Genomic DNA, 27807 nt, shown 5'->3' with positions numbered 1-27807 from the left:
AGAGACAATCATTTAACATAAGGGACATCTGGCAACATGAGTGTGGGTGTCCAGCTAGCTCTTACATCAGCAATCCCAGATTGTGGCAAACATGATGAGTAAGACCCCTGAAATACAACGCTGTTATCTTAAATCTCTTGACTTCAAAGCCAAAAAAGATCCATTCCTTTTTATGGTATTTGCTTTTGGCTAATGGTAGCCAGAGTCATAGCTTGAAAATCACACACACACCCCTCACCACCGCAAGCACAAAGGCAAGGAATTTAAGATCTGATGCAATGGGAAGTTCTGCCAAAGTCCAACTGAAACTAATGAGAGCTGTGCAAGAGTATATAAAAATGAATTGTGCCCTGCTTTCCATACTCTTCATCACCATACTCTTCATCCATCTCCTCTCCTCACCCTCTTGAAGGAACTCATCAGGAGTGCACACTCAAGACCAGATAACGCACATACACTCCTAAACTCCTGACTTACCCTGTGTACAGGGTGTTTTCAGATAATGAAATAAACAGCTTTCATGCTAAATGCTGCAGTAGCTCTGGTACAGGCTTAATGTTACCCAATAGTTGGGGAGAAGAAAGTTTTGCTAAACAGCAATATGGTACAGTTTAAGTAAGTGGGTGGGTAGGATTTAACTTTTCTCTTTCCCTTTATTTCTTTGATTAAACATAGGAAGAAGATGCAGGCACCCAAGATGGAAAAGGGGGGGGGGAAGGTTCACAAAATGGTGAGTTATTCCTGGAGGAAGCCTTCCTGGATGAACATAGTTTGTTTGCTTTTTTCTTTCCACATTTTAAAATATAGTACTATGTAAGCAGTCTGGCTCCATGGGCATACTGGAGAATGCTCAGCTTCTAAAATGGCCAGGGAAAAAGGTGCTTTTAAAAAAAAAAAATAGCATCAGCACACTGGGCAGAGGAGACATGACCAGCTCTACTAGGATGTGGCACCTTGCCTCTGGCAGAAAACTCTGACATACTATTAAAAAACAGCAAACGGTCAGTTATTTGGTTTATTCTTATATTGATACCATTGTAGGGACATCATTTGGGTTTTCCCCCTCAAGAACTAAGCCATCCCTGAGAGAAATGCATTGCATCCTCATCACCAGTGATATCATGTACACCTGTCAATCTGTTTTCGCTCCAAAAATGCCCATCCCTATCCAGTTGGCCCCATAAAAATCCCACAGCTCTATCAGCAGAGGTCATGAAAGGATTTAAGATGGTAATTCTGCCTCCCACATAGAATATTGCCAAAAGGGACACAGTGCCTGTACCTTAATAGTGAAAAAGGCCAGGTACGGCTAGGGGTCTTGAGGTCACCAAGCTCCTCTTCTCCTGCACTTTGATGCTCTTACATACCATAATTGATATGGTAAATTAGATATTTATCAACTCCCATTGGAAAGTTGTGGGGAGGTGTGGATAGACCAACAAGACCAGGGGTGTCAAGCTCATTTCATACAGCAGACCAAATAGCATTCACGGTGCTGCTGAGGGCCAGAAGTGACATCATTAAGCAGGAAGTGATGTCATCAAGCAGATTGTGGCCAGAAAGAAGCACTTTGTTGTCACTTAGGAAATCATTAGCGGCAAATGACAGAAAATCTGCAAATGTTGGTCATCTTTTCAATATATGAGAGAGCCTGATTAAGACACGGGCTGCTCATTCAGCAGAGACAATTCTGATGAGGCATCATTTTGCAGCTCAGTAGCTAAGAGGTGGTCTGCAAAGTGATGCCTCGGGCTCTCCCAGCACCTTGGCAGTGTCTTTCTCTCCCACCCCTCTTGTTCGGCCTCTTTCCTGAAAGCGGTCCTTGCTTTCTAAGGCCTCCTTCAGTGTCTCCTTCTCAGAGCTTTGGAATAAGCAGCACTGCTGAAAGGATGGCTCTGGGAGAGTTCAATTATAATGGGGGGGGGGAAATAAAGAGCTTCTGGAGGCAGCATCTGGTCTGCAGGCCTTATGTTTGACAACCCTGCACAAGACAATCTAGTCACTGCTTTCCCACCACAGTGCTGACTAGTGTTAAGGCTACATATTGCAGAGCCAGGATAGCAGGGGGTTAATATGGACATTTTACTTTCACTTCTCTCCAGGGAGAGCAAGGAAAGGATTAACATGAGCTTTCTCCCCAGCCAGCAAGACCATGCCAGCACTTTCCTCATTAGACGTGCGTTTATATTAAGCAGCTTGAGAAAAAAAATATATTGGTTTTTTTTATGACTGAAGAAGGAGGGGCAGAAATGTAAGAACAGGTGAAGCCTCCATGTACCAAATTTGGTCCTTGATCCATCTTGTTCAGTGTGTCTGAATAATGCTGGTCCTCCGATGGGGGTCTTTCTTTCCCAGCTCAGCTGCCTGAGATTTTATCCAGTATACAGTATAAGTTAGGGATTGAACCAGCAACACTTTCTACATGTAAAGCATGTGCTGTAGGACTGAGCTATGGCCCTTCCCCACACAATGAAACTAGATACGGGGAAAGAGGGGAGCATCTGGTATGGTGATAGGAATTGCCTGTGACTCTGACCTAGAGCTGTGCAAGGAAAAAGGATATGCTTGAAACTCCTAGGGGTGCCTCCAGATCCAGCACTCGCGTTCCATTTTAATTTGCTTTTGTCCCTTCGGCATATCTATATTGCACTTATATTGGTTATATTTGTCATGGCTTTTCTCCAGAGAAACCTGGGAACTGTAGTTTGATGACACTACTAAGAATTCACTGTTAGAGATCCTGGGTCCCACTCGCAGGCGTATGCTTCCCAGAGTGAATAACAATTAAACCAGCTTAATTAAGTCAGTAGTGCCCTCAGTGTACCACTATCAGGCCTTGTGCATTTCCTATGCATATGTTCTCTTCCTCTTAAGAAATGTAAGCTCAGGTTGTCAATTTTTAAAAAAATTAACTGTGAGACCTCCCTGTGGGGGAGGGGAGGGCCCACCCGGCCTTTCCGAGGGGGACCCCTTGTGGAGGCCTCAGACTCGTTCCCCCACAAGAAGGGGGGTTGCGTCACCCGGTTCCCCTTCTTTGGGTTGGCAGCATTTGCGAGTCAGGAGCCGGGGCTGCTAGCAGCAGATCCCCCTGCCTGCTCTTCTAACTCCCAACTGCCTTGTCATCCCTGGCCTCCAGGTTTATGTAGGGCAGACCCCTCCCCTTTGGCCCCTCCCCTTCCCTCACAGGGATGGTATAAAAAGGGCCTGTCTCTGGGCCTGCCCTTCCCTGGGCTTACCACAACTCCTCCCCTTCCTCTCTCTGTTTCCCTCCCACCTCCTCTCACCTGGAGCTGCCAGGGTTGTTCCTGAGAGGGCTGGGAAGGCTGCTGCCTCTGCTCAGGTCCAGAAGCCTCCTCCCTGAGTAAGCTGGGGACTCGGGGGAGGAGGGGAACCCCGACATTAACAAACACTGGAATTGTGCAACTGCATCCGTGCTCATCCCCATAAATGTGATACAGTTTGATGAAAAGGAATGGCTGGAGTAGGCAAGGTTTTTTTCTGGTAAAATAGATTATTAGTGGACAAAATTAGTAATGTTTACATGCATAGTACAATACAGGTGTTATCTCTCTTGGACCAGGAAAATGATTGGGAAAAGGTACAGTATGACACTTCTGTCTCAATCAAAGGTGCCCGAACCATGGCCCGGGGTCCATTTGTGGCCCTCATGGACCCCCAATCTGGCCTGTGGGGAGCCCCTAGTCTCCAATGAGCCTCTGGCCTACTGGAGACTTGCTGGAGCCCACACTGATTGTTATGTATGCAAGTTATGCAGGATCGAAATCCTGCATAACTGATTGGCCCAGACTTCTGGCTGGCCAATCGGGTGATGGATCAAAATCCTACCATTTGATTGGCCCTCTAGTTAATGTTTCAACTGCACTAATCATGGGGAGTCTGGGTGGAGCTAAAGGGTATAAAAGCCAGAGGTGTTTGCCTTGTGTCAGATTCATTGCCAGGTCCTGTTCTGAAGATGGAATAAACATATTGAGCTGTTATCGCTATGCCTTCCTTTATTCGCATGGATCCACTATATAACACTGGTGACGAGGGTGGGATTTGATTCCTCCATGCTTAACAACGCTAGGACCAAGAGCTGATTCACTTAGAGCTGATTCATCACCAGGGAATTGTCGCCCCAGATGAAGAAAGAAGGACTTGCTTCCATAAGCCTGCTGAGCTGCCACAATGACCACCAAAGGTCACATTGAGGAATTTGATCCAGCGTCCCCGGAGCTATGGGACACTTATGCAGAACATCTTTAGTTCTTCCTTGAAGCTAACACATTCAAAGATGCTGCCCTAAAGAGGGCCACCTTGCTCAGCGTCTGTGGCTCTGCCACTTTTGAAATCGCCCAGAATCTCGTGGCACCAGCAGAATTAAGGGCTACCAGTTATAAGAACATCCCTCCTGAAGAATCAGAATGGCCCTCCTGAAGAATCACTTCTTGCCCCAGCCGTCCCGTATTGCATGCCGCCATGCCTTCTACAAGCGAGATCAGGCTGCCAGTGAGTCTGTTTCAGCTTACATGTCCATGCTTCATCATCTTGCACGAAGATGAGAATTCTGAGACCTGGAAGAAATGCTTCTCGACCGGTTCATATGCGGCCTCCAGGATGAAAGGATTCAGAGGAAACTCCTCACAAAGGAAGAGCTGACCTTTCAAGAGGCTGTCAAGGAGGTGCTGGCATTTGAAAAAGCAGAAGAAGCAGCAAGGGAGATTCATGCCTCTCACAGCCCAGCCACAACTCGAAAAGCCAAGGCAATCCACCATGAGGATACGGCCTCAGACTGTTGGGAAGAAGGGGAGGTACTACAAATTAATTGAGGTATGTCGAGACGCAATGATCACTAGGAACCACAAGCACCTAGACTCAGGGCCCGGCAAGCCTCCGATGTCTCCAGCTGGGGCCCTTGTGCCAGCTGTGGGGAACTGCATGAACGTCAGAGTTGCCGATTCCGTGATGTAACTTTTTGGGCCTGTGGAAAGAGGGGCCATATTGCCCACATTTGTCTTACTACGCATTTGTAGTAAGCCTTCTCGGGCTCGGAGCCAGAATGTTCTTCAGGGGTCTGTCAGCCAGAAAGAGCTCTATACTACTTCAGTATACCCCATCCAGAGCGTCCGTTTGCCAACCAAGGAAAAGGTAGATGTGACAATAGAAATTCAAGGGTCTCCCTGCATACTGGAAGTGGACTCCGGATCAGCGCTCTCTACTATTTCTACAGAGACTTTTCAGCACCTTTGCCCTAGAAAGGGCCCCAGCCTGGAGCCGACTGAACTTTTGCTTACAGATTTTCAGGGCAACCGCATTCCCGTTCAGGGTGCGGGTAAGTTTCAGGTTCGTTATAAACACTTCAATGGGCTCCTGGATCTCGTGGTCATTGAGGGCCATCAAACCAGTCTTCTCGGCCTTGCGTGGCTTTGCTCGGCCTTGGCATCCAGGTGACTGGAGTCCAGAGTATGAGCAAATTAGACTTTGATGCTGACATCATTCATCCTGCGCCAGACAGAACTTCGGAAAGACCACCGACTTTCAAGATACAAGAGGCCATTCATGGGTTCAGCCTGCCTATGTCTATGTCCAGTCTATGTCCAGAACTAAGCAAATGGCCCAGCATGGATCCCAGTAACCATCATTAGAGTCACCAATCCTGTCTCATACGAGGTTGTCACCCAGGACGGCCGAACTCTCCGCCGTCATGTGGACCAGATGCGCCACCGCCTGGCTGACTCAGCACCCACCACACCAATTCCAGTCCCTGGTAACCAGCATCAGGTCTTGCCAAAGGCCAGAGAGGCCATCACTCCTGATGTGTTACCGCAGGAACCGGAGACCTCCCTGGATTTATCTGAGCCACCTGATGTCAGTGCATCTATGGGGAGTCCCTCTGCCATAGCTGTGCCAACCCCAGAGCGGACTAAGGAACCAGAGGTCCCTATACCAAAGCCTCACCGCACCTTGTGAATGCAGGTACAGCCCCGCCACTCTGAGGACTATGTTTGTTAACCTTGACTGTACTTTGGTGGGGAAGGGTGTTAAGTATGCAAGTTATGCAGGATCGAAATCCTGCATAACTGACTGGTCCAGACTTCTGGCTGGCCAATCTGGTGATGGATCAAAATCCCACCACCCGATTGGCCGTCTAGTTAAAGTTTCAATTACACCAATCATGGGGAGTCTGGGCGGAGTTAAAGGGTATAAAAGCCAGAGGTGTTTGCCTTGTGTCAGATTCATTCAGAATCATTGCCAGGTCCTGTTCTGAAGATGGAATAAATGTATTGAGCTGTTATCTCTATGCCTTCCTTTATTCGCATGGACCCACTATATAACACTGATCCAATGCGGCTGCACACAGCGCGAAGGCCAACTGCTTGACCTCCTGTGTGAGCTGTGGGCCTAGGGCTCCCTCTTTTGCTTGCTGTGAGAGATGATGTGGCCCTCCTGTCAAAAAGTTTGGACACCCCTAGACCAATCACTCAAAAACTTTGGTATAAAAGGAAAAGGGAGGAGTGGAGTGCAAACAATGACAGGTCACAGGTTGTAGTTCGGATCAAACCTGCTGCTCCTTATGTTGTTTTCTATAGCAGATTAAAAGTAAAAAAAAAAAATGCCACAGTTTCATACATCTTCAGGAAGTGGCATAGGAACTATTCTGTAGGAAGAGTGTTGTAATATTGATCGATCCAGGCTGGAAGTGGGCTCATGGCATTCAGTTCAAACAGCTCATCATCTCTAGAGTTGAGTTCTGGAAAAAGAACAGGTTCCACACATTTGCAGCACAAATTGCACTGAATGACTGGCGCCTGTGATGGCCCAACTTCCCCAATTCCTGGTGCCATTTTGTAATGTGTTAAAAGAAAATAAAAAATAAAAATGTTTTGATTTTTAAAATATTATAAAGATATAAATCTTCAGTAACATGAATAGTTGGATAAATGTTCATGGGTTACAAAATTGAGGAAGTGGGCAGCTAGCCTGAAGTGGGGGGGGGGGGGGGTTGAGAAGACTGATAGATCAATCAGTGTTCTGTTTGCTGGTGTGTATGTCTGTTATTCAAATTGCAACATCAGGCAGAAGCTGAGCTCACACCATGGCTGAAGAATACTCTGCAAGTCTCCCCTTTTCATATCTTGTTTATCTTCACCCTGAGAGGATTCATATGAATACAAATTTAAGAATCAGACTTGGGACATCAGGCATGCTTTCTGAGAAAATCTCTACTGATAAGGGAGTTCGACAAGGTTGCCTATTGGCTCCTTTTCTTTTTAATTTCTATATAAACAATATTGTACACGCTCTCCAAGGGCCGGAGTTTTTTCCTCCGGTGATAGGGGATACTAAACTTCCAATTCTTTTGTATGCCGACGACATAGCACTTTGTTCTATTACATCTATTGGGCTGCGCAGGTTATTGTCTAGATTGAGTTCCTTTTGTGTACAGGAAAAATTGTCTATAATTTTGGAAATTTGGTCTACAACAAGACCAAAGTGGTTCTTTTTGGAAAACAAAAAAAGAAGCACAAATGGAGGATTGATGGTAATTCCATAGAACAACTTAGAGCCTTTAAATATTTAGGTGTTACTTTTAACGCCCAACTTGCCTGGTCTCCTCATTTAAAGATGACCAAGCTTAAAGCAGCTCATACAACTCAATCCTTATTACACTTTATGAGAACTAAAGGAGGTAACCTTGTGACTCCTGCGGTAGGGGTTATTCAAAAACCCTCCTGCGGTAGGGGTTATTCAAAAGCGGAAGTGGGCTTAATTTTGATAGAAGCCCACTGTCATACTGCGCTGGCTCTGTACTGGTATAAATTAGTAGCAATGGACAATTCCCGTCTCCCCAAGATGTGTTTCAGAGAACAACTTTTTAATTCTGCTCAGTTGTCCTGGGCTACTTTAGTAAAACAGATCTTGGAGAAATATGAAATAGTCACGGACACTTTGCCTTCTTATTTATCTAGAAATGTTAAGGCTATGGTAAAAGATAGAATTCATCTTTACCATATGAGACGTGACTTGTGTGATATTTCCAGCTCACCTTATTCATCTTGGCTCCCTTTGTATAAGTTATCATTTGTTTCAGAAAACTATTTAACTTATCTAACAGTGCCAGCATTGCGCAAAGCCTTTACTGCCCTGCGCTTTCAGTGTATGTAGACTACGGTCCTTGAAGGCAGATATAAAAATACTCCCTATTATCTCAGGACTTGCATTTGCAACTCTGGTGAAATAGAGGATATTTCTCACTATTTATTAAAGTGCCCTTTATATGCGCTTCCTAGATTAAAATATTTATTTAACATTATTGCTCTGTTCCAAGAGAGGTCTACCTCAGCTTTGATTTGCTGGCTTCTTGCTGACTCTGACCCTGATGTCACCTAAAAAGTGGCTATCTTTGCCCTTGTGGCAAAGAAAATACGAGCCAATTTTTTGTTGCCTTAAATTTAAATTTTCTTGTCCTCTTTACTAGTTAATAAGATCCTGAAAATGGTTGAAGCTTTTCTCACTTTTGAATTATTTTAAATATTTTATGATTCTGACCCATGTTGAGTATTAATATTTTTTATCTCATTTTATGTGTCTGGAAGGCTGAAATGTTGTTGCCTGTTTTATATGTGTATACTGTAGTATGTGCTTTTAAATATTGTAATGACCAATGGTTATATAATAAATTCCTAAAAATTCAAAAAAAAAAATTCAAATTCACCCTCTGAGCCAAATTTCACAACTGGGTTATCCACTGTCCCTTTCAAAGAATACCCTAAGTCCCCTGAACTACACAGACCCGACAATCCACCCACAGGATTTCAAGAGTCAACACTTGCTAAGCAATGGGCTGTTGTTTTTTAAATCCTTTTAGCTCTGTCTCATCTCAAGGCAGAGTTAATTAAAATCTGCATACATTTAAATGAATTAATGTGTGTGATGAGCAACAGTCCTTTCCTTTTCTCTTCAGGAGAGATGACAACTGAACAGAGAACAGATCCCTTCCAGCTCTGTAAAATCCCATAGGACATTGATCTTTCACTGGCTGTTTATGATCTGACCTTATGTGGGTCTAGTTGTGGCACAAATTTCTGGCCACCAACTCCTTCAGGAATGATTGATGGGGGAGGGGGAGAGATGGTAAGAAAGGGCAGATCTAAAAAGAGCAGAGCTAAAAATAAGATTAAAAAAAATCTAAAAGATGGCATATGCACGGTTAAATTGGTTAATTTAAAAATGGATTCCAGGCCTGGGAAGGTTTATAGGACAAGAGACAGTGTGGTCCAGTGGACAGAGTACTAGATATAGAATCAAGGTATAAAGTCACCTCCTTGCTCATTCACAAACCCACAAAGTAGCTTTGCGCAGTTACTGTTTTTCAACCTCAGTTTTCCCATCTGGGAATAATTGTGATTCACCTTGCAAGTTTTTTTAAGAGGACAAAACAGGGGGGAAACTATAAAATTATTTGCACATTAAAAAGACTTATGTAATTGGTTAATAACAAGAACCAGATGTCTACACTAAGACTTTAAACCAGCTTCCAGCCTTTTCTCTGTGTTAGTTTTCAGCCAAGGAACATTGAGAACAGCAGTTCTGGTACAGATGTGCCCTCAGATTATTACTAACAACACACAATCCTGAAAGTCACACAGGCAACTTCGCCTTCATCAGACACACAGAATACACACAGTCCAAAGTTCTTTAAAGCTCTGTGGAAGAGACAATTCTGATCATACACAAGACCCTTTCAACTGTCATATTAAACCTCACATGGGACTCTGTATTGCCCCATTACCCACAGAACACACAAAACCCAGTTTCACAGAACCCCACAAACAAATGACCATCGCAGGCTAATGCATCTTCAAAAAACAAGAAAACAGGATTTGAGTCCTACACTGTGCCTAAGAGGGTTCGAGAGGCTTGAACAATGGTGGTTTTCAGCAGAAGCATAAGAAGGAATCGTAAGACCAACAGTTCATGACTACATGATGTGGATTACCTACTCCGAAACCCTTTAGTTACCCTACCCCAATGCAGTCACAGTTTGGGTTGTTTAGTGGTAAACAGCTGAGTTCCCCATCCTCACAATGCACATTTACAGGTGGAGCAGGGCTCTAAGAGGAGGCAAATGCAGTAATCTAGATTAGCACAGATCACAGGATTGTAATGTTGCATAAGACTGAAGGCAATTGTTGTGAAGCGAGCTGAAGATGGAACAATAGGCATTTTGTTGTCCTTGCTATTTACAACCACATCTTTTGTCCCAATATCATCTTTGGCTTGGTTTTGGGAGCACGACACAAGTCTCCCAAACCAGGCATCATGACCTATGTGCGCACTCTTCCCACTAGTTGCTCTGTTCACAAAAGCAGGATGAACGTGCAGGATGAGGTACGGGCACATACCACACCTGTATTGGTTGGTTGGCAACCTTCAGTCTCGAAAGACTATGGTATAAGCCTACAGCACCCGGTATTCCCAGGCAGTCTCCCATCCAAGTACTAACCAGGCCTGACCCTGCTTAGCTTCTGAGATCAGGCATGTGCAGGGTAACAGTTGCTGCTTTATATCACCATTAACCTTCTGGAAAGAAAAAGAAATCTATCATCTCTATACAGCCAAATGACACAATCCTCTTGTGCGTCTACACTGGGGCAGTGAGTGCTCTGCCAGCTCAGACTCAGCTCAGGCAAATGTGCTGTAAAGCATGTTGCAACAGTGCACAAAGTAGTCCCGCCAGCACCTACACAAGCTGCAGTGTGTGCTGGAGCAGGTAAGTTCCCCACCAAGGGGCACAGGGGTGGGGGAGGGCAGGTGGGCAGGACTGGCAGCGTTGGTGTGCGCCTTATCCTATCTCCCTTCCCAGGCCAGATCTGCTGACTTGGATCCACTTGGACTTGCGCCATTGATTTAGCAGGCGCAGGTCTGAGTAGACCCATTGCCATGGCTGGAGCGGTCCCCTTACTTCAAGGGAGACCTCCAGATTGCAAAATTCCCCTGATGGATACAGTGAGAGACATGCTGGCCCTGCTCCATTGGGGCAGGGAAATTTCAATAGGGTTGGGCTGCCTGATCGTGAGGGCTGAGTGTCACAACTGCTCTGCTAATGGCCAGCCAGGAGGTTTCTACCAAAGTTGCAACCAAAGGGTTTCTGTGCCACCAACAGAAGCTGCAGGGATTTTTTCCAGCTACTCAACCTGCTTTGGAAAGAATGAAGCACGGTGTAAAACTGTGGGGTGTGTGGAGCCTCTGATAGAGGTCAGAAGTCAGAAAACCCATTCACCATGGGCACAGCTGAATCCAGACAAGAAAATAAAGAACAGAAGCTGCTCACAAGCAGAATGGTTGTGTGAATCATCCCTTCAAGCTCTTTTGAGGGCTGCTTCATGCGTAATGCATTTCCTGAACAGAGAGCCCATCTGGGGAGAAAACAGAATGAAACTCACATGTAGATCATCAAAGTGACAAGCTGATGTGCATGTCTTCAGCACATGCACACAGAGTGTACGCATGCTGGGCAGAGGCAGTCACTATGAGAAGTTTAGCCTCCCTCCCGGCAGGGCACATGCCCAAAGTTTCTAGCAGGGGACCACAGGCTCTCTCCCTGCCAGAAGCTGTACTGCTTCTTTCCTTCTTACATGGCAGGTGTTATTAGGAGAGGACAAGCTCTTCTTCAATCTGCTGCCCTCCCTGCTGTCTCAAGTGCAGACTTCACCCTACCTCAGGGTCAAGCAGCCCTGTACAAGCAACAGAAAACATTGCAAGTCTGTCTTGCGCTAACTGTACTAACTCTGATGACTGTTCATTCAGAAGAGAAAGCAAATGATGTGATGTGAATTTGTGATGTGAATCGGGGCCCAATCCTAAGCAGGCCGAGCACTGGCGCTGAGCAGTGAGAGCCGTGCACTGGAGCATTGAGCTTCAGCGCCAGTGCTGGGTGGCTGTAAGGCATATCCACAGCACTCAGAGAGGGCCAGCACCAGTCAGAGCTGAGCATCGCGTGGAGGGCTGGCTGGCCTGCCGGTGTTCCTGCAGTGCTGCTGGCCAGCAGTGAGAATTTGGGGGCTGGGGGAGGTGGGGAGTGGGCAGAATGGGGTGGGGGAGGGTGGGGGGAGGAAACAGGGTGGGAAGGGATAGGATCGGTGGAGCGCTGCTCCACTGTATCCTATCCTCCATGTCAGGCTGAAAAGCCCGACACGGAGGCTCTGTGCCAGCAAAATAGCTGGTGCAGACTTGAGAAACCCCACTGTGGGGCTTGGGTCTTTCCCCAGGGGAAGGGGACAAAAGTCCCCCTCCCCCGAGATCTCCTGTGGCCTCAGCAGTGCAGTTGGATGCAGCGGTAGCCATTTAGGCGCTTAGGGATTTTAGGGATAAGATTGGGATGTGAGGCTCTTGGTCAATGCAAGCTTCGCATTTGCATTACAAACCTCAGTAAAGCAAATGAGTGCTTCAGTTTGACAAATCTTTCACGCAATGAACACTGACACAAAACTTCACTAAGTGTGACCTTCTGTGGCTGTAAAGATCACGCACACACAAACTGTGATTAGCAGAGAAGCAAGACAAAGGTTCTTGAATAATCCAGATTATGTAATTCAAGACGCTGCAAATCAGAACTGCTCTGAGAGGCATCTCTAGAATTCTTAGTGGGATTCTTAGCTCTTTCCCAAGTCACATCTGTTTTACAGTCAGACTTGATTCCTCCTCCCCTTTCCTTTGTCATTTTCTGTAAAGTTGCTCCAATCAGCAGATGCTGTCTTGGCATCAACTTAGGGGAATGATGAGCTCAGGGAAACATGAACCCTACTCCCCGTCCCACAGTGGTTTATTGGCTCCCCCCCCCCAAAAGAAAAAGCCTTACGTGAGCTCATCTGTCAGGAACGAAGTCATCTCTGGGCTCTGGAGAAATAAGCAGACTTGCTTGCCATGTGTGGTTCCTTTTTCAAGAGTGGTAGGGTTGCCACTTTATGTACTGGCCTTGCTCCTGTGCCTTTAAGAGTAGCCTGACACACAGAAAGTTGGCAGGCAAATTTCTCCATTACTTACTTTCTTATTACTGCTTTAGCATTTCAATAATGCTTTCAGAGTTCAAGGCATTTCTCTGGTTGCAACCTTTACTATTAATGTTGCAAATGAAAAATGAAAGCTGAGAGGGTGTGGCTTACCTCTCGAGTTCCTGGCAGCACCATGATTTGAACAAGGGAATTCCTGTAGCTCTATCGTTTAATCACTGTGATATGCTGTGACCATGCCAGCGGGAAAAACCTCATTTGCTTGATAACTACATATGGATCTGCAGTGAAAGGCGCAGGAGAAGAGTCAGCAAAAAAGGTGGCACCCTTTAGAGCTGGCCATTTATGGCTGCAGGAGCAATAGAAAAAGCTGAACTTGCTTCTGAATCTCACGCCAAAAAGATAATTCCCAGATCTCAGCCCCACTATGTTGTTCAGCCTTCTTCAACTGCCCATCCCATTCCACCCAGGTGGATCATGTGGTTTTGGGCTGGACCATTACTTCCACCCTCTCATGCTTGGCATGATCTCTCTAGATAAGTTATTTGAGGATGGAGCCGCTCCAAGCACTATCTGTGCAAAATGGCTATAGGAATTTGCTTTCGTAATGGACTTCCTATTGCATCCAGAGTCAAATAGTAGGTGTCCATTTCACATTACTTTCAAGATGCATGAGAAGAAAGCAGCCCACGATTGCTGGAAATTTTATAGCTTTACAACTAGAGATGTACATGTCTGACACATCTGACTGGTGACTGCTAAAAACTGAATGATGGGCTAAATGAATGTTGATCTCATTTATTTATCTGGCACCTTTCCACCACGTAGGTCTTCAAGGAGTCTTAAGAACGCTTATGAAATAAAATGCTTAGTTTCAGAAAAGGTAGTCTCCACATACAGAGGATTTTTCTCCAAAAAAAAAAGTTCATTCGTTTTAACAAGCTCTAATTCATCCATACTTCATTGCAAAAAACCTGCAACACTCAAAATGTCTCAGGGAAGCAAATGAAGAGATGTGCAGAGCCATCCCAGCATACACATTGGTGGATGACTACAGATCCCAGGAGACAACTAGAGCAATGGTGTATAGACGTCAATGGGGAACATTTCAAGCATTTGGTCCAATTCACAGACTGCAATCCTATGCCTGCCTACTCAGAAGCAAGTCCACTGTAGTCAATGGAACTTACTCCCAGGAAAGCTTGTATAGGATTGCAGCCAAATGTGATTAACTGGGTTAAACTGCTTCTGTAAACACCGTATGCAATATATGTGTGCCTTATAGTACTATAGTAAAAGTGTGGATTATAGCATAATAAATTTGACACTATAAACTTAAAGTATATTTTCTTGAGACCCCCCTGTAGATCCTCCACCCCACAACTGATGTTTGGAGGGCCACACTGGCTTGATGGCAGTTAGAATCCTCCCAGGCTTGCTAGAATTGCCCCACTCACCACTCTCCAATAGTGGTGGTTTTGTTGTCCTGGCCTCAGCAGTGCAGCAGACAGCAAGCCCTCCCTAGAATTTAGGACTGGAGAAGATAACAAATGTGTGGGTCAATCAAGCAGTCAGGGAAGCTTCTGCCACACAGGTCTTCCCAAAGACAGACAACTTATGCAGAAAGACTTCTTATGTATCCCAAATGTTCCAAAATGCAGTGGAAAGATCCATATCTTACTGAGCTTACTTGCAGGTTTTCAAACCTAACTCACCTTTGCACCATCTCTGGGTGCCTTTTCAGAAGGCACGGCAGGAAAAGTCATGTCAGACGTGACCCCCACTTTTCTATTTTACCTGACAAAGAGCTCAGAGTAGAAGATTTCACTGTCACCCAACCACAGAACTTGCTTGTGATATGGAAGATATCTGTTCCTTGGATGAAGGTACATAAATTGTTCTGCTCGTGACAGCTACTTTTGTTCCCTAGTGCATCACACAACCCCTTTCTCCACAAGCAGCCCCAACGAATGAAACGGAAGTGGCAAACAGAGGAGCCTTGTGATTCAATCCTTACAATGCAGCTCATGTTACGGTGGACTGTTAAATCTACTATGAAATAATTGCACCCTACATTATTTACTGTTTGTTGCAGTATTTTTGGAAGGACAGAATATGGTGGTGGAGAGCAAAACTGCCTCCATTTCTGCCAGGGCTACTAGCAGCATCCAAGCCTGGGGCAGTATTTGTCCAGCCTCCCTGGAGCCTGACTCTCAGACATCCATATGCAGGAGGGTGACTACTACTGTATAATAAAGGAAGGGCAGTACTAAAGTGAGGGGCCATCACTGGATAATACAAGGGTTGGGTGGCCTGGCTGATTAAGAACACCCCACAAACTGGTGAAAGAGAGAGCAGAGATATCAATTCTACAAGGGTCATATACTCAAGAACGCTGAATGAGGATTAGTTACCATCATGTGGTGCTCACAATCAAAGGCTGGCAGAAGACTCTTTTCAGTGCAGCGTTTATGAACAAACAAAATATTCCCACCTGCATGAATGCCTGCAAGCATAGATCAGGGTGTGTGTGGGCTCGTGATTCTGGCTGAGTTGTATTTAAAGTGTGAGATGCTCTTGGAAGTGCTGCCTAGTCATTTAGGCACTCAGCCTCTAAGAAGAGGCATCCCATTCTAAAGGGCACATTTTCGCCCAGCTGATAGTCACATCCTGCTCAGGTACATAGTTTCTTACAGGCAAAATGTTCTGCCTGAGGCCTTGGGTCACTTACTGATATTACTACAATTCAACTCTCTGTTCCCAGACAGAAGCAGAATCAAGAAGCACTGGCTCATCCATCTCCCAGTTCTAATGCATTAAACCCAACAGAGCTAGGGAGAGGTTTTAACTAACAGTCTCCCTCACCCAATGCCACACAGAACTGACCACCACTGTTCCCCCCCCCCTTTCTGTTTGGAGATGAGATCACACATACTTTCCTAGTACGGAACCAATCTAGAAACACTTCCTACAACTCCAAATTCAGCTTGATGCTGTCACTTAAGAATGAGGAAGATACACTCTGCACATGCTCAAAGCTACTGTCTTCTTCATATTCCTTATCATGTGCCAGGGTTTCCAGATCTGAGCAACACCTGGCTTGAACTGAACCTTGAAGCTCCTCCGCACTCAGCTTTGCAGACTTTTTTTAAAAACCCATTTCATAATGTTCACTACAGAAATCATTTCCATGCCTTGTTTTCCAGGGCCAGGGGCAAGGGAGCAGGGAAGCTGGAGGCAGAGGGGGCAGCAAGTAATGGTAACACCCCTTCTCCACACAGTCTGGGAGCAGCTCCAGTCATATCTGAACTGGGGGAGTTGTTGGTAACTGGAGCAACCAGCTGCAGCATGGATGGTGAGTCATGGAAGCTTGGGCTATGGCCAACATTTACTCCAGGGTCAGATTCTCAAGGAACATCCTGTGGAGTGGAGCAAGCAAGAGGATCTGGTCTTCTCTGTTTATTTATCCTTCTTCTTCCCCAGTAGTTCTTCATTTCCAAAATGAGAGGTGCCAAATCTCTAGCTTTCCCATACGTCACATTCTTTGCTGTGGAAACCTTTGCCCCTAATCCCGCATGCACTGGTACTGGTTATGTCAGAATGCCAGATGCAAGGGAGGGCACCAGAATGAGGTCTCTTCTTATCTGGTGTGCTCCCTGGGGCATTTGGTGGGCCGCTGTGAGATACAGGAAGCTGGACTAGATGGGCCTATGGCCTGATCCAGTGGGGCTGTTCTTATGTTATGTTCTTATGTTCTTATTGGTTATTATGATTTCATCATGATGGAAGGCACTCTATACATGTTTAAAGACACTGTTTTATTGAACCTTGGTTCACATGAAACCTGCTCCCACCACATAGATCACGGGTGGCCACACTTGCTTAAGAACCACATATGATCATGCATGTTTGAGAGCCGCAAGAGAGATGTCTGAGAGCCACACTATTTATGAAGCGTTTAAATTCTTAAATACATTTACTCACCATAAACATTAAATGTATGTTTTAATACAGTGGACTCTGAGTTTATACCCAGCAAATAATTATAAAGCTTGAAAATTTCTTATTTGCATTTTATATCAAATATGATGCAAAAGGAGTTTAGCCAATATATTTCCAAGAGCCACACATTGTAGGTCAAATATATGTCATGAGCCACAGTTTGGCACCCCAACATAGAACTTCCTGTCCTAGGTCAGAGAAAATGAGACTTACATGGAAAAAAGGGCCCTAGGTAGACCCCCTTCCACTACAGAAGGCTCACTGGCCTCTGACTTGATCAATTACCACAGTGAGGGGCTTGGGAACATGGAAGCAATGGACACTTCAACACTTCCATTGGACTGTGGGAAAGGGACATCTCCAACCACCTTTGATCCCTGAACAAGGAGAGGGAATTAGTACCAGCTTCAATTCCCTGATTCCTTCTGTATCGCAAAAGTTCACACTGCTTTCCCATGTGGGAGGTGGGAATAGAAGTCAGGCATCCTGGCTCCCACATCCCCAGTTTTAACATCACTAGGGACTACTGCAGTTACCACAGCAATTTATGGGATCCAGGAGGCCTGGTTCTAATCCCATCTCCAATCTACTGTAATCTGTGAAAGAAATCAACAGGTCTATTTGAAGGGCCAATGGTGGCCCAGATAAAATGGAAGACAGACTGGTCATTAGTCATGAGCCTTTAGAATCTATAGTGTAAATCACAGAGCATCATAAGCAGCACAAAACTCATGGCGGGTTTGTGTGTGGATAGAAATGCACACACATACATACAACCTTAGCACTGGAAATGCAGGAATTGGAAGATTGCCAGAATGGTTTGAGTGTCAATGTCATGATCCTGGCCTCAGAAGTGACCGGGGCTCCATCATGGGGAGGATCTAAGCTGCTGCAGCACCAGCAAACTGACTTAGACATCATTGAGTGCATCACTGAGGAGTTCCTTGAGTCAGAAACTCCTAAGCAGGGCCCTTAGCAGCAATTCCTCCTGAGCCTGATTCCCCAATATTCCCTCTACACCAAAACCCTTCCATCACTGACAGTGCACCAGGCAGGTGTTAGCAGAGAGGCATAGGAATGCCAGAGTCTACACCAGAGGTCTGCACCTTTAAGAATCACCAATCCTTAAAGAAGGGGTGAAGCACTGGAAGAGGAAGTTGGGCCAGAGAAGTACTTAGACCCAAACTGCTGAGTTCCAGTTGAGTTCAGTCTGCTGAGTTCCAGCAACCCTCGGAGCAACTTGTCTGCATGGCGCTGTCCTAGGTCCTGTAGCTCCAGCCTGACCCAACCTGCTACTTCTCCAATCTCAGATATCCCCATGGACTTTCATACAAGGTTAGAACCGGACAGTCAAGTACACTATACCAGCATGCCTCACACCTTACGAGCCTTCTGTCTGGAAATATACATTTATTTAAGAATGTCTACATTATCAATTGAACTAGTTTCAAACCTACTTCGTTCGTTCGTTCAACCTTTATTTGGCATAAATATTTGGTAAATAAGGTCTCTGAACAGATACCATACCGAGAATAGAGACCTAAGCAATACACAGATATACATATATATATATATATCTGGGGTGTGTGTGTGTGTGTGTGCATGTGCGCGCGCACACACATAAATGTACACACAAATACATACAAACATAACATTATACATATGTGCATATATTATTTAAAAAACAGAAAACAGCCAATTACAGACTTTGCCAAGATGTGATCTACTCAATGGTTACTTGGGACCAATAGCTTGGCTCGGTTCAAGTTACTCAGGTTTAGAAACTGTGCAACTGTAAGGGTTATATGCTCAAACCTACTTATCTGTCATGGGCTCAACCAACCGACACAGGGAACAGCAGTTCTAGCAAGAGCTAGCGCGCAGCCTTCTATTAGAGAAAACTATTAGAGGAATAGATTTCTATTAAAGAAATCTATTAGAGCACCCTCACAAAATGACAGTTCCCAGAGTTCTGTGGCGAGGGGGGAGGCAGCCTGTTAACCCAGTTTTAATCACATTTAAATCTGTAGTGTGCCCTTAGCTATTCCCTCTAATTACTCTTTATCTATATAAACCCACCCATTCTAGAAACAGGTCCAATTATGTGACAGCCATGAGGCGAGCAACCCTCACAAGGAAGTCCTCAATGCTAGAACTAAGCTGATTCCCATCACATACATACCATCCACTTGTGAGTGGCTCTAGGAAAAGGAACATCGGGACTTTACTCTGGATATTTCCTACAAACCTTGTGAGGCAGTTGTATCCACTGAGCAACAAGTGGTAACCCCCTACCTCCTATCCCACTTTGTTCCAGCAGCAGGATTGGGTAGTAGCAGTTACCAATTTATTCGGTGGAAAGAAATGGGACTAGGTAGTACACAGCAAGGAACACAATTGGGAACCCAGCCAGCCTGGACAGGATTAGTTGGATACAAGAAGCACAAAAATAATTTTTCAGGAAGTATGTTATGAAATGAACAGTCAGCTCTGGGCAGAACAACTGAGAGACAAATACAGGACCAAAACTAGATATGCAGACAATTAACAATCTTGTTGCTCATATATGGATAAAGAAACATGTACGTATACCGTTCTACATAAATTTGTTTGCAGACACAGCCCAGTGGATTTGCTACTGAGTTCCAGAGAACAAGAGAGTTTCTGGGAAGTTTATCAAGGGTTTCTCAATGAGAAGTTCAGTCTTGATGGACAAGCTTCACTGACAGACAACTCATCTGAGGTTACGTAGCTTTCTCTGAAATAAGTGGCCTGCAAGGGAGAGTTGAGTGCATTCTAGGGTGCACTCTCATCAATGGGAGCAACAGTGAAGCCAAAATAGCCTAGAAAGTGTTTTGCGCAAGCTGACTGTGCACCCTGGAACATGCCCCAGAATCCTTTGCAACATACTGATTTCATGGCAGGCATACAGGGCTTCCTTGGCAAAGGAGATAGTGGACCAGTTCAGACAATATGTTAAGAACGAACCTTTTTTGTGTGGTGAGGGACAGAACTCGCTGTTACTTTCAGTGTGCCTTTTCTCTTTTACTAACTGCACGAGAAGGATCATCCATGCCACTCCCCTCACTTTCCAAAAACAGTGAACCCTCAATTTAACGGACCTTGATTTAACAGACTTCAGGAGAACCAACGTTCATTAGTTCTGCTTCATTAAAAACTAGTTGTGTACCTTTGTACATGTGCATCTCCATTTACTGAAATGCATGCTTTTTAATAGACTTTTGGCATTAACAGACACCTCTTCTTCCCATTAAACTGAGGGTTCTTTGTACAAGTTTAAATGGCATTCAAACTGCCCCCCTCCAATTAGCAAAAAGAGGAAAACACACTAGATGGAGGAGTGAAACCTGTGCAGTCCTGCTCCAGATCACGCAAAGATGGACTGGTTCTTGAAGTACCATCTGAACTGGCCCAAAGTAGAAAGGATTCCCTGAAGGTAGAAAGTAAAAACCACTAACATAGCAAGCAACCCACAGGAAAGAGTTGTCATTTATATAGCACCATCAATGTACATGGTATTTTCTTGAACGAGCCATCTCTTTAAAAGCCCTTTACATTTCCCATCTTAAGGAGTTGGAATTAAGTAAAGGAAGAGGCACAGATAAGAAGAGATGAATATGAGCAAGGACAGTGATAGATCAACTTCATGACAGATGAGACTAGGTGTTGATGCCTACAGCAGGCTTCACGGACAAAATGAGTTTTAAGGAGCTATTTGAAAGAAAGGAGAGAGTTAGCTGTTCTGGGAGGAAGGTGAAACATTAGGTGAAAGGGGCAGCAAAAGATGGTACTTGTCCTCCACTCATACACACAAGACCAGCTCTATACCTGAGGGATTCAGGACATGGTTTCTAGCTGTGCATCATTTCCATGCCCACATGTGGAGTTAGGTATAAACAGCAAGATGACCACCTTTGCAGGTGAGGCCAAACTCTTCAGGTTGGTAAAACCCAAAGCAGATTGTGAAGGTCTCCAAGAGGACCCTTCCAAAATGGGTGGATGAGCAACCAAATAGCAAATGCAGTTCAATGACAAGCAATGCATACTGAGACCAAAAAAAAAATCCCAACTGCACATACAAAGTGATGGAGAATATGCTGCGGCTGACAAACCAGAAAAGAAATCTTGGAGTAAAGCATAGGGATGGGCAAATCCAGCATGGCCTGACTTGAGTTGAGTCACAAGTCTTAGCCCCCTGCGACTCAACCTGAAAACAAGTCATAAAGGGGGCACTTTCCAAGTTGCTGAGTCGCTCTTCCAGCAACTCTAAAGGATATGAGTCAAGTCGCCCCCTTTAAAAAGCCTGGCATAGAAAAAAATGGGGCTACTGCTGGGGGGTGTGTGTGTGAGTTGGAATTCTCTTCAAACACTCCCCTGCTGTCCCAACCCATCTGTAAACAGTACAGGAGGGGGAAGGAGAGACTGTGAGAGAGCTGGGACAGAAGTGGCAAGAGGGAGGAGGGTCATGCGCAGCAGCTGCAAGGCTTACCAGGATGGCCTGATCCCTTGCAGCTCTACTCAAAAGGAGTCCCATTGCAGCCAGTCATTCAATGAGGCTTCCCCTCCCAGGTAACAATGGAGCCAAGTATTTGGAAAGTATGATCACTACGAACCACCTCCCCCTGGTTTCCTTGCCTCCTCCCCTTCCCTGGGCTTCTCCAGCCAATTGTAAGGCAAGAACTCCCTTGGACTCTTCCTCTTGCCCTCCCTCAGCCAAAGAAAATAACAAACCTCCCATCCTTCATCCAAAGATCATCGAAGGAAAAGAGAGCCTACTCTCACCACCACCCCCTCCTGCTCAGATGCAAAAGCAAAACATGAACCCTTCCTTGCTTCCGGGCTGGAACTCCCCCACTGCTCGCCTAGTCTGAATGATGGCCCCGTGAGGTCTTTCAGGCCACAAAAACAGGAAGCAAACACACCCAGACACAGGCAGACTCGACTTCTGTGTGCATGGGGATGAGTGCCAAGTCAAGCCCCTTGACTCGAGCGTTTTGCTGAGTCTTCCACACGTGTGACTCGAGTGTAAACGAGTCAGCAAAAAACGCACATTTTCACAACTTGGACTGGAGTTCCCATCCCTGGTAATGCTCATGGATGGCTCCATGAAAATGGTGACCCTGTGTGGGGCAGCTGTGAAAAAGGCAAATACCATGCCAGGTGTCATAAGAAAAGGGATCAAGAGTAAGTTTGCAAATATTATATTGCCTCTACATAAACCTATAGAATATATTTCGAATAGTTTGTTCTGGTCACTACACCTTGGAAAAAAGGCAATTAAGTGGGGACACATGGAATTGAGATCTATACAATTTTGCATGGTGAAGAGAGACTGGACAGAGAAAGGTTCGTCTCTCCCCTCTCACAATACTAGGAACAGGGGTCAGCCAATGACTGACGAGAGATCCAAGAAGGTATTTCTTCATTAAGCACATAATTAGTCTGTGGAATTCCTTGCCACAAGACATGGTGATAGCCACAAGCTTGGATCACTTTAAAAGGACTGGACAAATTCATGGAGGACAGGTACAGTATATCAGTGACTACCAATCATGATGGCTACATACTACCTCCCAGTTCACAGCAACAGGTCTCTGAATTACCAACTGCAGGAAAAAAATGGCAAGAGACATTTCTCGCCTGCTTGTGCGCATCCCAGAGGCAACTGATGGGCCACTGTAGGAAACAGGATACTGGACTAAATGGATCTTTGGCTTGATCCAGTAGGGTTTTACTTAAGTTCTTCAGACTATTTAATGCAGTTCTATGGTCCCACAGTTCATAACTGTTTTCGATCCTCGCTACTAATATCTTTCATGCTCTGCTGTAGACATTTGGGCACTGAAGACCAGCTGGGTAGTCACAGCAATGGACACTCAGCCCCTGAAGCCATTCCACTCTCACTATTGCTGTGCTATCCCAGTGTTGCTTAGCATCCCCAGAGGGCTGACACTTCCACAAAGCAAGTGCTTTACAACCTTCGTTGCAATAAATGCTGTTATCAATATGCCATGCACAGTGTGGTATGCACAGAACCTGCAAAACACACAGCTGCACAGCTTGCCAAACACATATTCATAGATGGATGAACTGCTGTCATACATAGACACGCATTCAAAGCAATCTCTGCTCAGTCACCTGTACACACATGCAAACAGCTTCCTATACATACAAATGTGCACTCTCTCTCTCTCTCTCTCTCTCTGTGTGTGTGTTGTGTGTGTGTGTGTGTGTGTGTGTGTGTGTGTGTGTGTGTGTGAGAGAGAGAGAGAGAGAGAGAGAGAGAGAGAGAGAGAGAGATTGTTCTTGTACACACAGCCTGCTACCAACAGTGGCCCCCACATGTACCTAGACATCACCTGAATATGTGTGTGTGTGTGGGAGAGAGAGAGAGAGAGAGAGAGAGAGAGAGAGAGAGAGAGAGAGATTGTTCTTGTACACACAGCCTGCTGCCAACAGTGGCCCCCACACGTACCCAAACACCACCTGAATGCAGAGACAGATCTATATGTACAGAGAGCCACAGGCAGATCCTCAACAGCTATGCATGAATACATCTAATGCACAACCACAAGCCTAAATACAGCACTGTGAGTGTGTAACACAAATGCACTCATAATCACACTAAAGCCCTAAGAAACACAGGCAGGGATAGTCTAATGCACATGCATATACATATCTATTCTAAAAATACATTCTCATATACAAAAAAACCCACCCACTCAACTCCCAAACACCCTCCTCCTTTATGTCTCCTCCACCCCCACCCATTTAGCCACCCAGATACTGAACCACCTGGTCTCCAGCATATGCTTCTGGTTCTTGCCACAAACTTTTCCAAACACCACTCTGTCCCCCTGTTAGGGCACATCTGTTGTGGGCAGGAGGGAGTGGCGCCTCTCAGATAAGCCTGGCATCTGACAGTGCCCTTCCTTGTAAAGAATGGCAGCAGTCCTTTTGTAAGCAAAAAGTGCCAGGCTAGAACTGATGCCAGGCAAGAGGCAAGAATGGAGGAAATAACATTCATGACAGCTGATCCTAAAATGCCCAGCTCTGCTGTGAGAGGCAGGTCATGCCCGTCCAGAAGAACGTGTGAAGTGCAAAGGTGCCAGGCAGGGAAAGCGATGCCCTTCAGTGCCAGGAGGCAGTAGGCAGAGCCGCCCCCCCGCCCCGCTGCCAACGATGATGCCCAAGTTAAGTGATGCCAGTGGTCAGAGAGGGAGGCAATAGGTAGCGATGCCCAAGGCAGGTGCCCCAGGGCAGGTGATGCTGGTGAGGTGGAAAGACAACGCCCATGCCCTGCTGAGAGATGGTGATGCCCACTTCTAGCAAGAGGCAGGTGGCGTTCGCCCAGTGATGGGTAAAAGCACCGCGAAGGGAGAAGAAGGGCCATGCAAGGGGAGGGGGAAAGGAGTGCCCAGTGATGCCAGGAAGACCACTCACCTCGTGCCCGGGAGGGGCAGCAGCTGCACTTGGCCAGGACTTTGCGGAACAAGTGGTGGCAGGCGCAGCCTTGCTGGCTCCCACCCCTCATGGTGCCGCCCGGCCGCGCTGGGCTCTGCCACCCTCTGTGCCAGCCATCGAGCGAGAGCACAGCGCGGCCCGGGTGGGGAAAGGGGCCGGCGGGAGGGGGGGGACTCCCGCCACCGCAGCCGCTCGCTCAGTGACAGAACAACAGGGCTGGGCTGGTGCTGCCCGCGGGGAGGCGGAGCCTCCGCAGCCCTCCCGCTTCATCCACCGCCAGCGGTTCCCGGACCAAACCTCCCCCCGCAACACGTTCCTGCTGAGCCATTGCAGCCAGCTCTGCAGCAACTGGAGCCTGCAGCGGGCACGGCTGAGGGGGCGGGCGGAGATCTCTGGGTCCCCCAGCCCGCAGGCGAGCAAAGCAGAGAGGAGGAGGAGGAGGGCTCAGGGGCTACAGGCAGGATGAGGCTGGGGGTGCAGAAACTGACCAGGGCAAACAAGGGGGGTGGATCAAAAGGGGGGGGGTGTTCAGACAACTCCAAGTTGGGGAGCTCGGTATGAGCTGAAGGGGGGTGCCCAGGAATGAGAGGATCACCAGTGCTCAGATCAGGGGAGGGGAGGGGGGAGGGGTTAATGAAATCCACAACTCCCACCACTGATCTCCCCCCCCCCCCAGTTAGACTGAGGGCCCAATCCTATCCCATTTTTCCAGCACTGGTGCAGCCACAATGCAGCCCCAAGGTAAAGGAACACATGTTCCTATCACTTCAGGGGGCTTCTGTGACTGCCGCCCCACCACAAGATGCAGTGCATGCCCCCATTGGCACACACTGGAAAATTGGATAGGATTGGGCCCCAAGGCTGCAATCCTAGCCACCTTTTCCTGAGAGTAAGCCCCATCGAACACAGCAGACATGTATAGGATTGTGCCCATAGTGTGCCTTGTAGAAACAGCAGCCATTGCACTGGAACAAATGGTAAAGAGGCAGGAGGGGACCTTGCTCCCCCCCCCCCCAGTAATTCAAGCACTGTCTGCAGGCTTATATATAGTGCTCCAGAAGAGGGAATGGGAGGGGAGCAGGTCAGATCCACTCCCTATTAGGGTAAAGGTAAAATTCTTTAGGATCCATTCCATGTTGTGACTGTCTTTTCCCAATGGTTTGTTTGTCCGTCCGTCCCCCATTCAACAAAGTGAACGGGCAGGGCATTCAGGACAGGCAAAAAAGGAAGCGCTTCATTCAGCACAGAATTAATTTGTGGAGTTCAGTGGCACAAAATGTGCTTGACAGCCAAGACCCTCAATAGCTGTCAAAGGAGATCAGATAAATTCATGGAGGACAAGTCTATCAATGGCCACTAGTGATAATGGCTATGCACTAACTCCAGGTTCAGAAACCCGACACATCTCAGTATCAGCTGCTGGGAAGCAACAGGGAAGAGAATGTTTGCCTACATGTCCCACTTGTAGGCTTCCTAGGGGCCTCTGGTGCGCCACCATGAGGAATAGGATGCTGGAATAGATGGGTCTTTGGTCTAATCCTGCAGGGCTCATCTTGTACTCTTATGTCCTGGGGGGAGCTGGAGGCTGCTTCAGCTGTGACACATTTCCTACACCAAAGAAAGGCATGAAACTGCCACACACCTACAGAGATCATCACCTGACAATCACACACAGAGGTATCTGTTGGAACTGCATGACCAAGACCATGACCTCCCAGCACGTGTGCACACACACTGAAATAGACAGGTGACACCCATCGAAGTGATACATAAGTGCTTTGGCAGTGTAGAAAATGTTGGCGATGTTTGATGGAGGCCCGAGGGTATGTTGTGTTACCACCACCTATTACATTTTCTCTCTTTTCTACCCCATTCAGTCTCTCATTCATCCCTCTGGGGAAGAGACAGACCCCATATCCTATCACTAGCTTGGTGCTTTCAGGTGGTGTGAAGATAGACTTGTTCACTGCCAGAGAAAGTCAGCTAACCTCCTACAAACATGTTGGTGAATGAGATGATAGTCTGAACTGTACCACTTCAAACTGCCGGAGGGAACCCAATTTTTCAGTGCACTCCCTGCAAGTAGAAAACTAGCTCATCAAGAAAGTAGATTGCAAGTAAATATGCTGTACCTGCTATCCCAATTTCTTTTTTTACTTGCAAGGAGCTTGATTTACATTCCTCTGAGATGAATCAAGGGGTACAAAGTTTCTTTGGGCCCCTTCCCAAAGGGGGAGGGGTTGAACAGAGTGAGGGGTGGCAGTGGGGATGGGCAGAATGGGGCAAACAGCCAGGAGGAAAATGACGACAGCCAGAATAGTCTTGGAGCCCAGGGTCAACCCATCTTCCCAATGCAGACCTTGCCTCCCTGTCACTGGCAGCTAGACATGGAAAACCAAACACACTCCTAAGTCTCTCTCAATTATAGAAAATCATTGCAGAAGATTAGTATCATTGTATTTAGGCTCACACTAGAATGGAAGGTGTCCTGTGTACACTAAAACTGACTTTGCAGCAGCTGCTATCCACAGCTCCTCTACACTCCTTCATGGTTAGTCGATCCACAAGCCAAAGAACTATTATAATAGGTCAGTTTCCTCCTAGATGTGACACTGTTAAGGAATGTATACATTCCTGGACCTGGTATGTAATGGCTTGTGGCAGTAGTCACCGCTATGTGCCCATGGTAATGCCCACAGCATCCCGCATCCTAGAAATTTCCTGGGATCTTATATTTTCCAATCTCACCCAAAGACTGGAAAATGTCAAATCCCAGGAAATTTCTGGGTCCCCTTCTTTGGCTCCTGGGCCCCCTTTCTGACCCTGGGCCCGGGTACAAATTACCCCCTTTACATCCCTCTCCTAGGCCCTGCCCACTGCAACCCACTGTATCTGCTATTGAAGAAAAACAAAAATGCAGAACCATTTATAATACTGTATGCAGTATGACCTGATCAGCTTGTAGTTAAAAGGAAGTGCAGGAACATATCAACTATACTGGCAGTGCCAAACCATACAACACCAAGGTAGAAAAAGCAGGTCAGGAACCACACATGCAAGACCCCTTGTGTTGTGCACTTATTAGCAGTGAAGCACAACCATCCCTTGGTCCTACAGTCACCATCACTCAAGCAAATTTGAGTATGTGTCACCCCTTAAACAGGTAGCTATTTGACATCACCAATGCCTTCTAGAGGGTGCTAAAGAAACCCCCAGAGAACAGAAGGTTGATCCCACAAGTTGCAAGAACCTTTGCCATCCAGGTGGCATATAGTTCATGGTCAATGTGAGCTGTTTCTGGGCTGGC

At 46.3% G+C, this 27807-nt stretch overlaps 1 protein-coding gene across 3 annotated transcripts in view; it reads right to left on the bottom strand.

Moving 5' to 3' along the window:
• The window catches only part of ARHGEF25 (Rho guanine nucleotide exchange factor 25), a 67113-nt gene that overhangs the window by 31460 nt on the left and 7846 nt on the right, over window positions 1-27807 (bottom strand). Inside the window, exon 1 of one of the 3 annotated variants that reach the window (XM_066614582.1) lies at window positions 24480-24722. The exons of the other annotated variants lie outside the window; for them this stretch is intronic. Within the exon in view, the coding sequence (XP_066470679.1) occupies window positions 24480-24570 (91 nt within the window). The 5' untranslated portion in view covers window positions 24571-24722. Of the gene's footprint in view, window positions 1-24479; window positions 24723-27807 lie in introns of those variants that run through there. 3 annotated transcript variants of the gene reach the window in all.

This window comes from Tiliqua scincoides, chromosome 2 (genome assembly GCF_035046505.1).
Source record: "Tiliqua scincoides isolate rTilSci1 chromosome 2, rTilSci1.hap2, whole genome shotgun sequence".
Taxonomy (NCBI): Eukaryota; Metazoa; Chordata; class Lepidosauria; order Squamata; family Scincidae; genus Tiliqua; species Tiliqua scincoides.
Note: the sequence above shows the minus strand (reverse complement) of the source record. Positions and strands in the feature narration are given on the sequence as shown.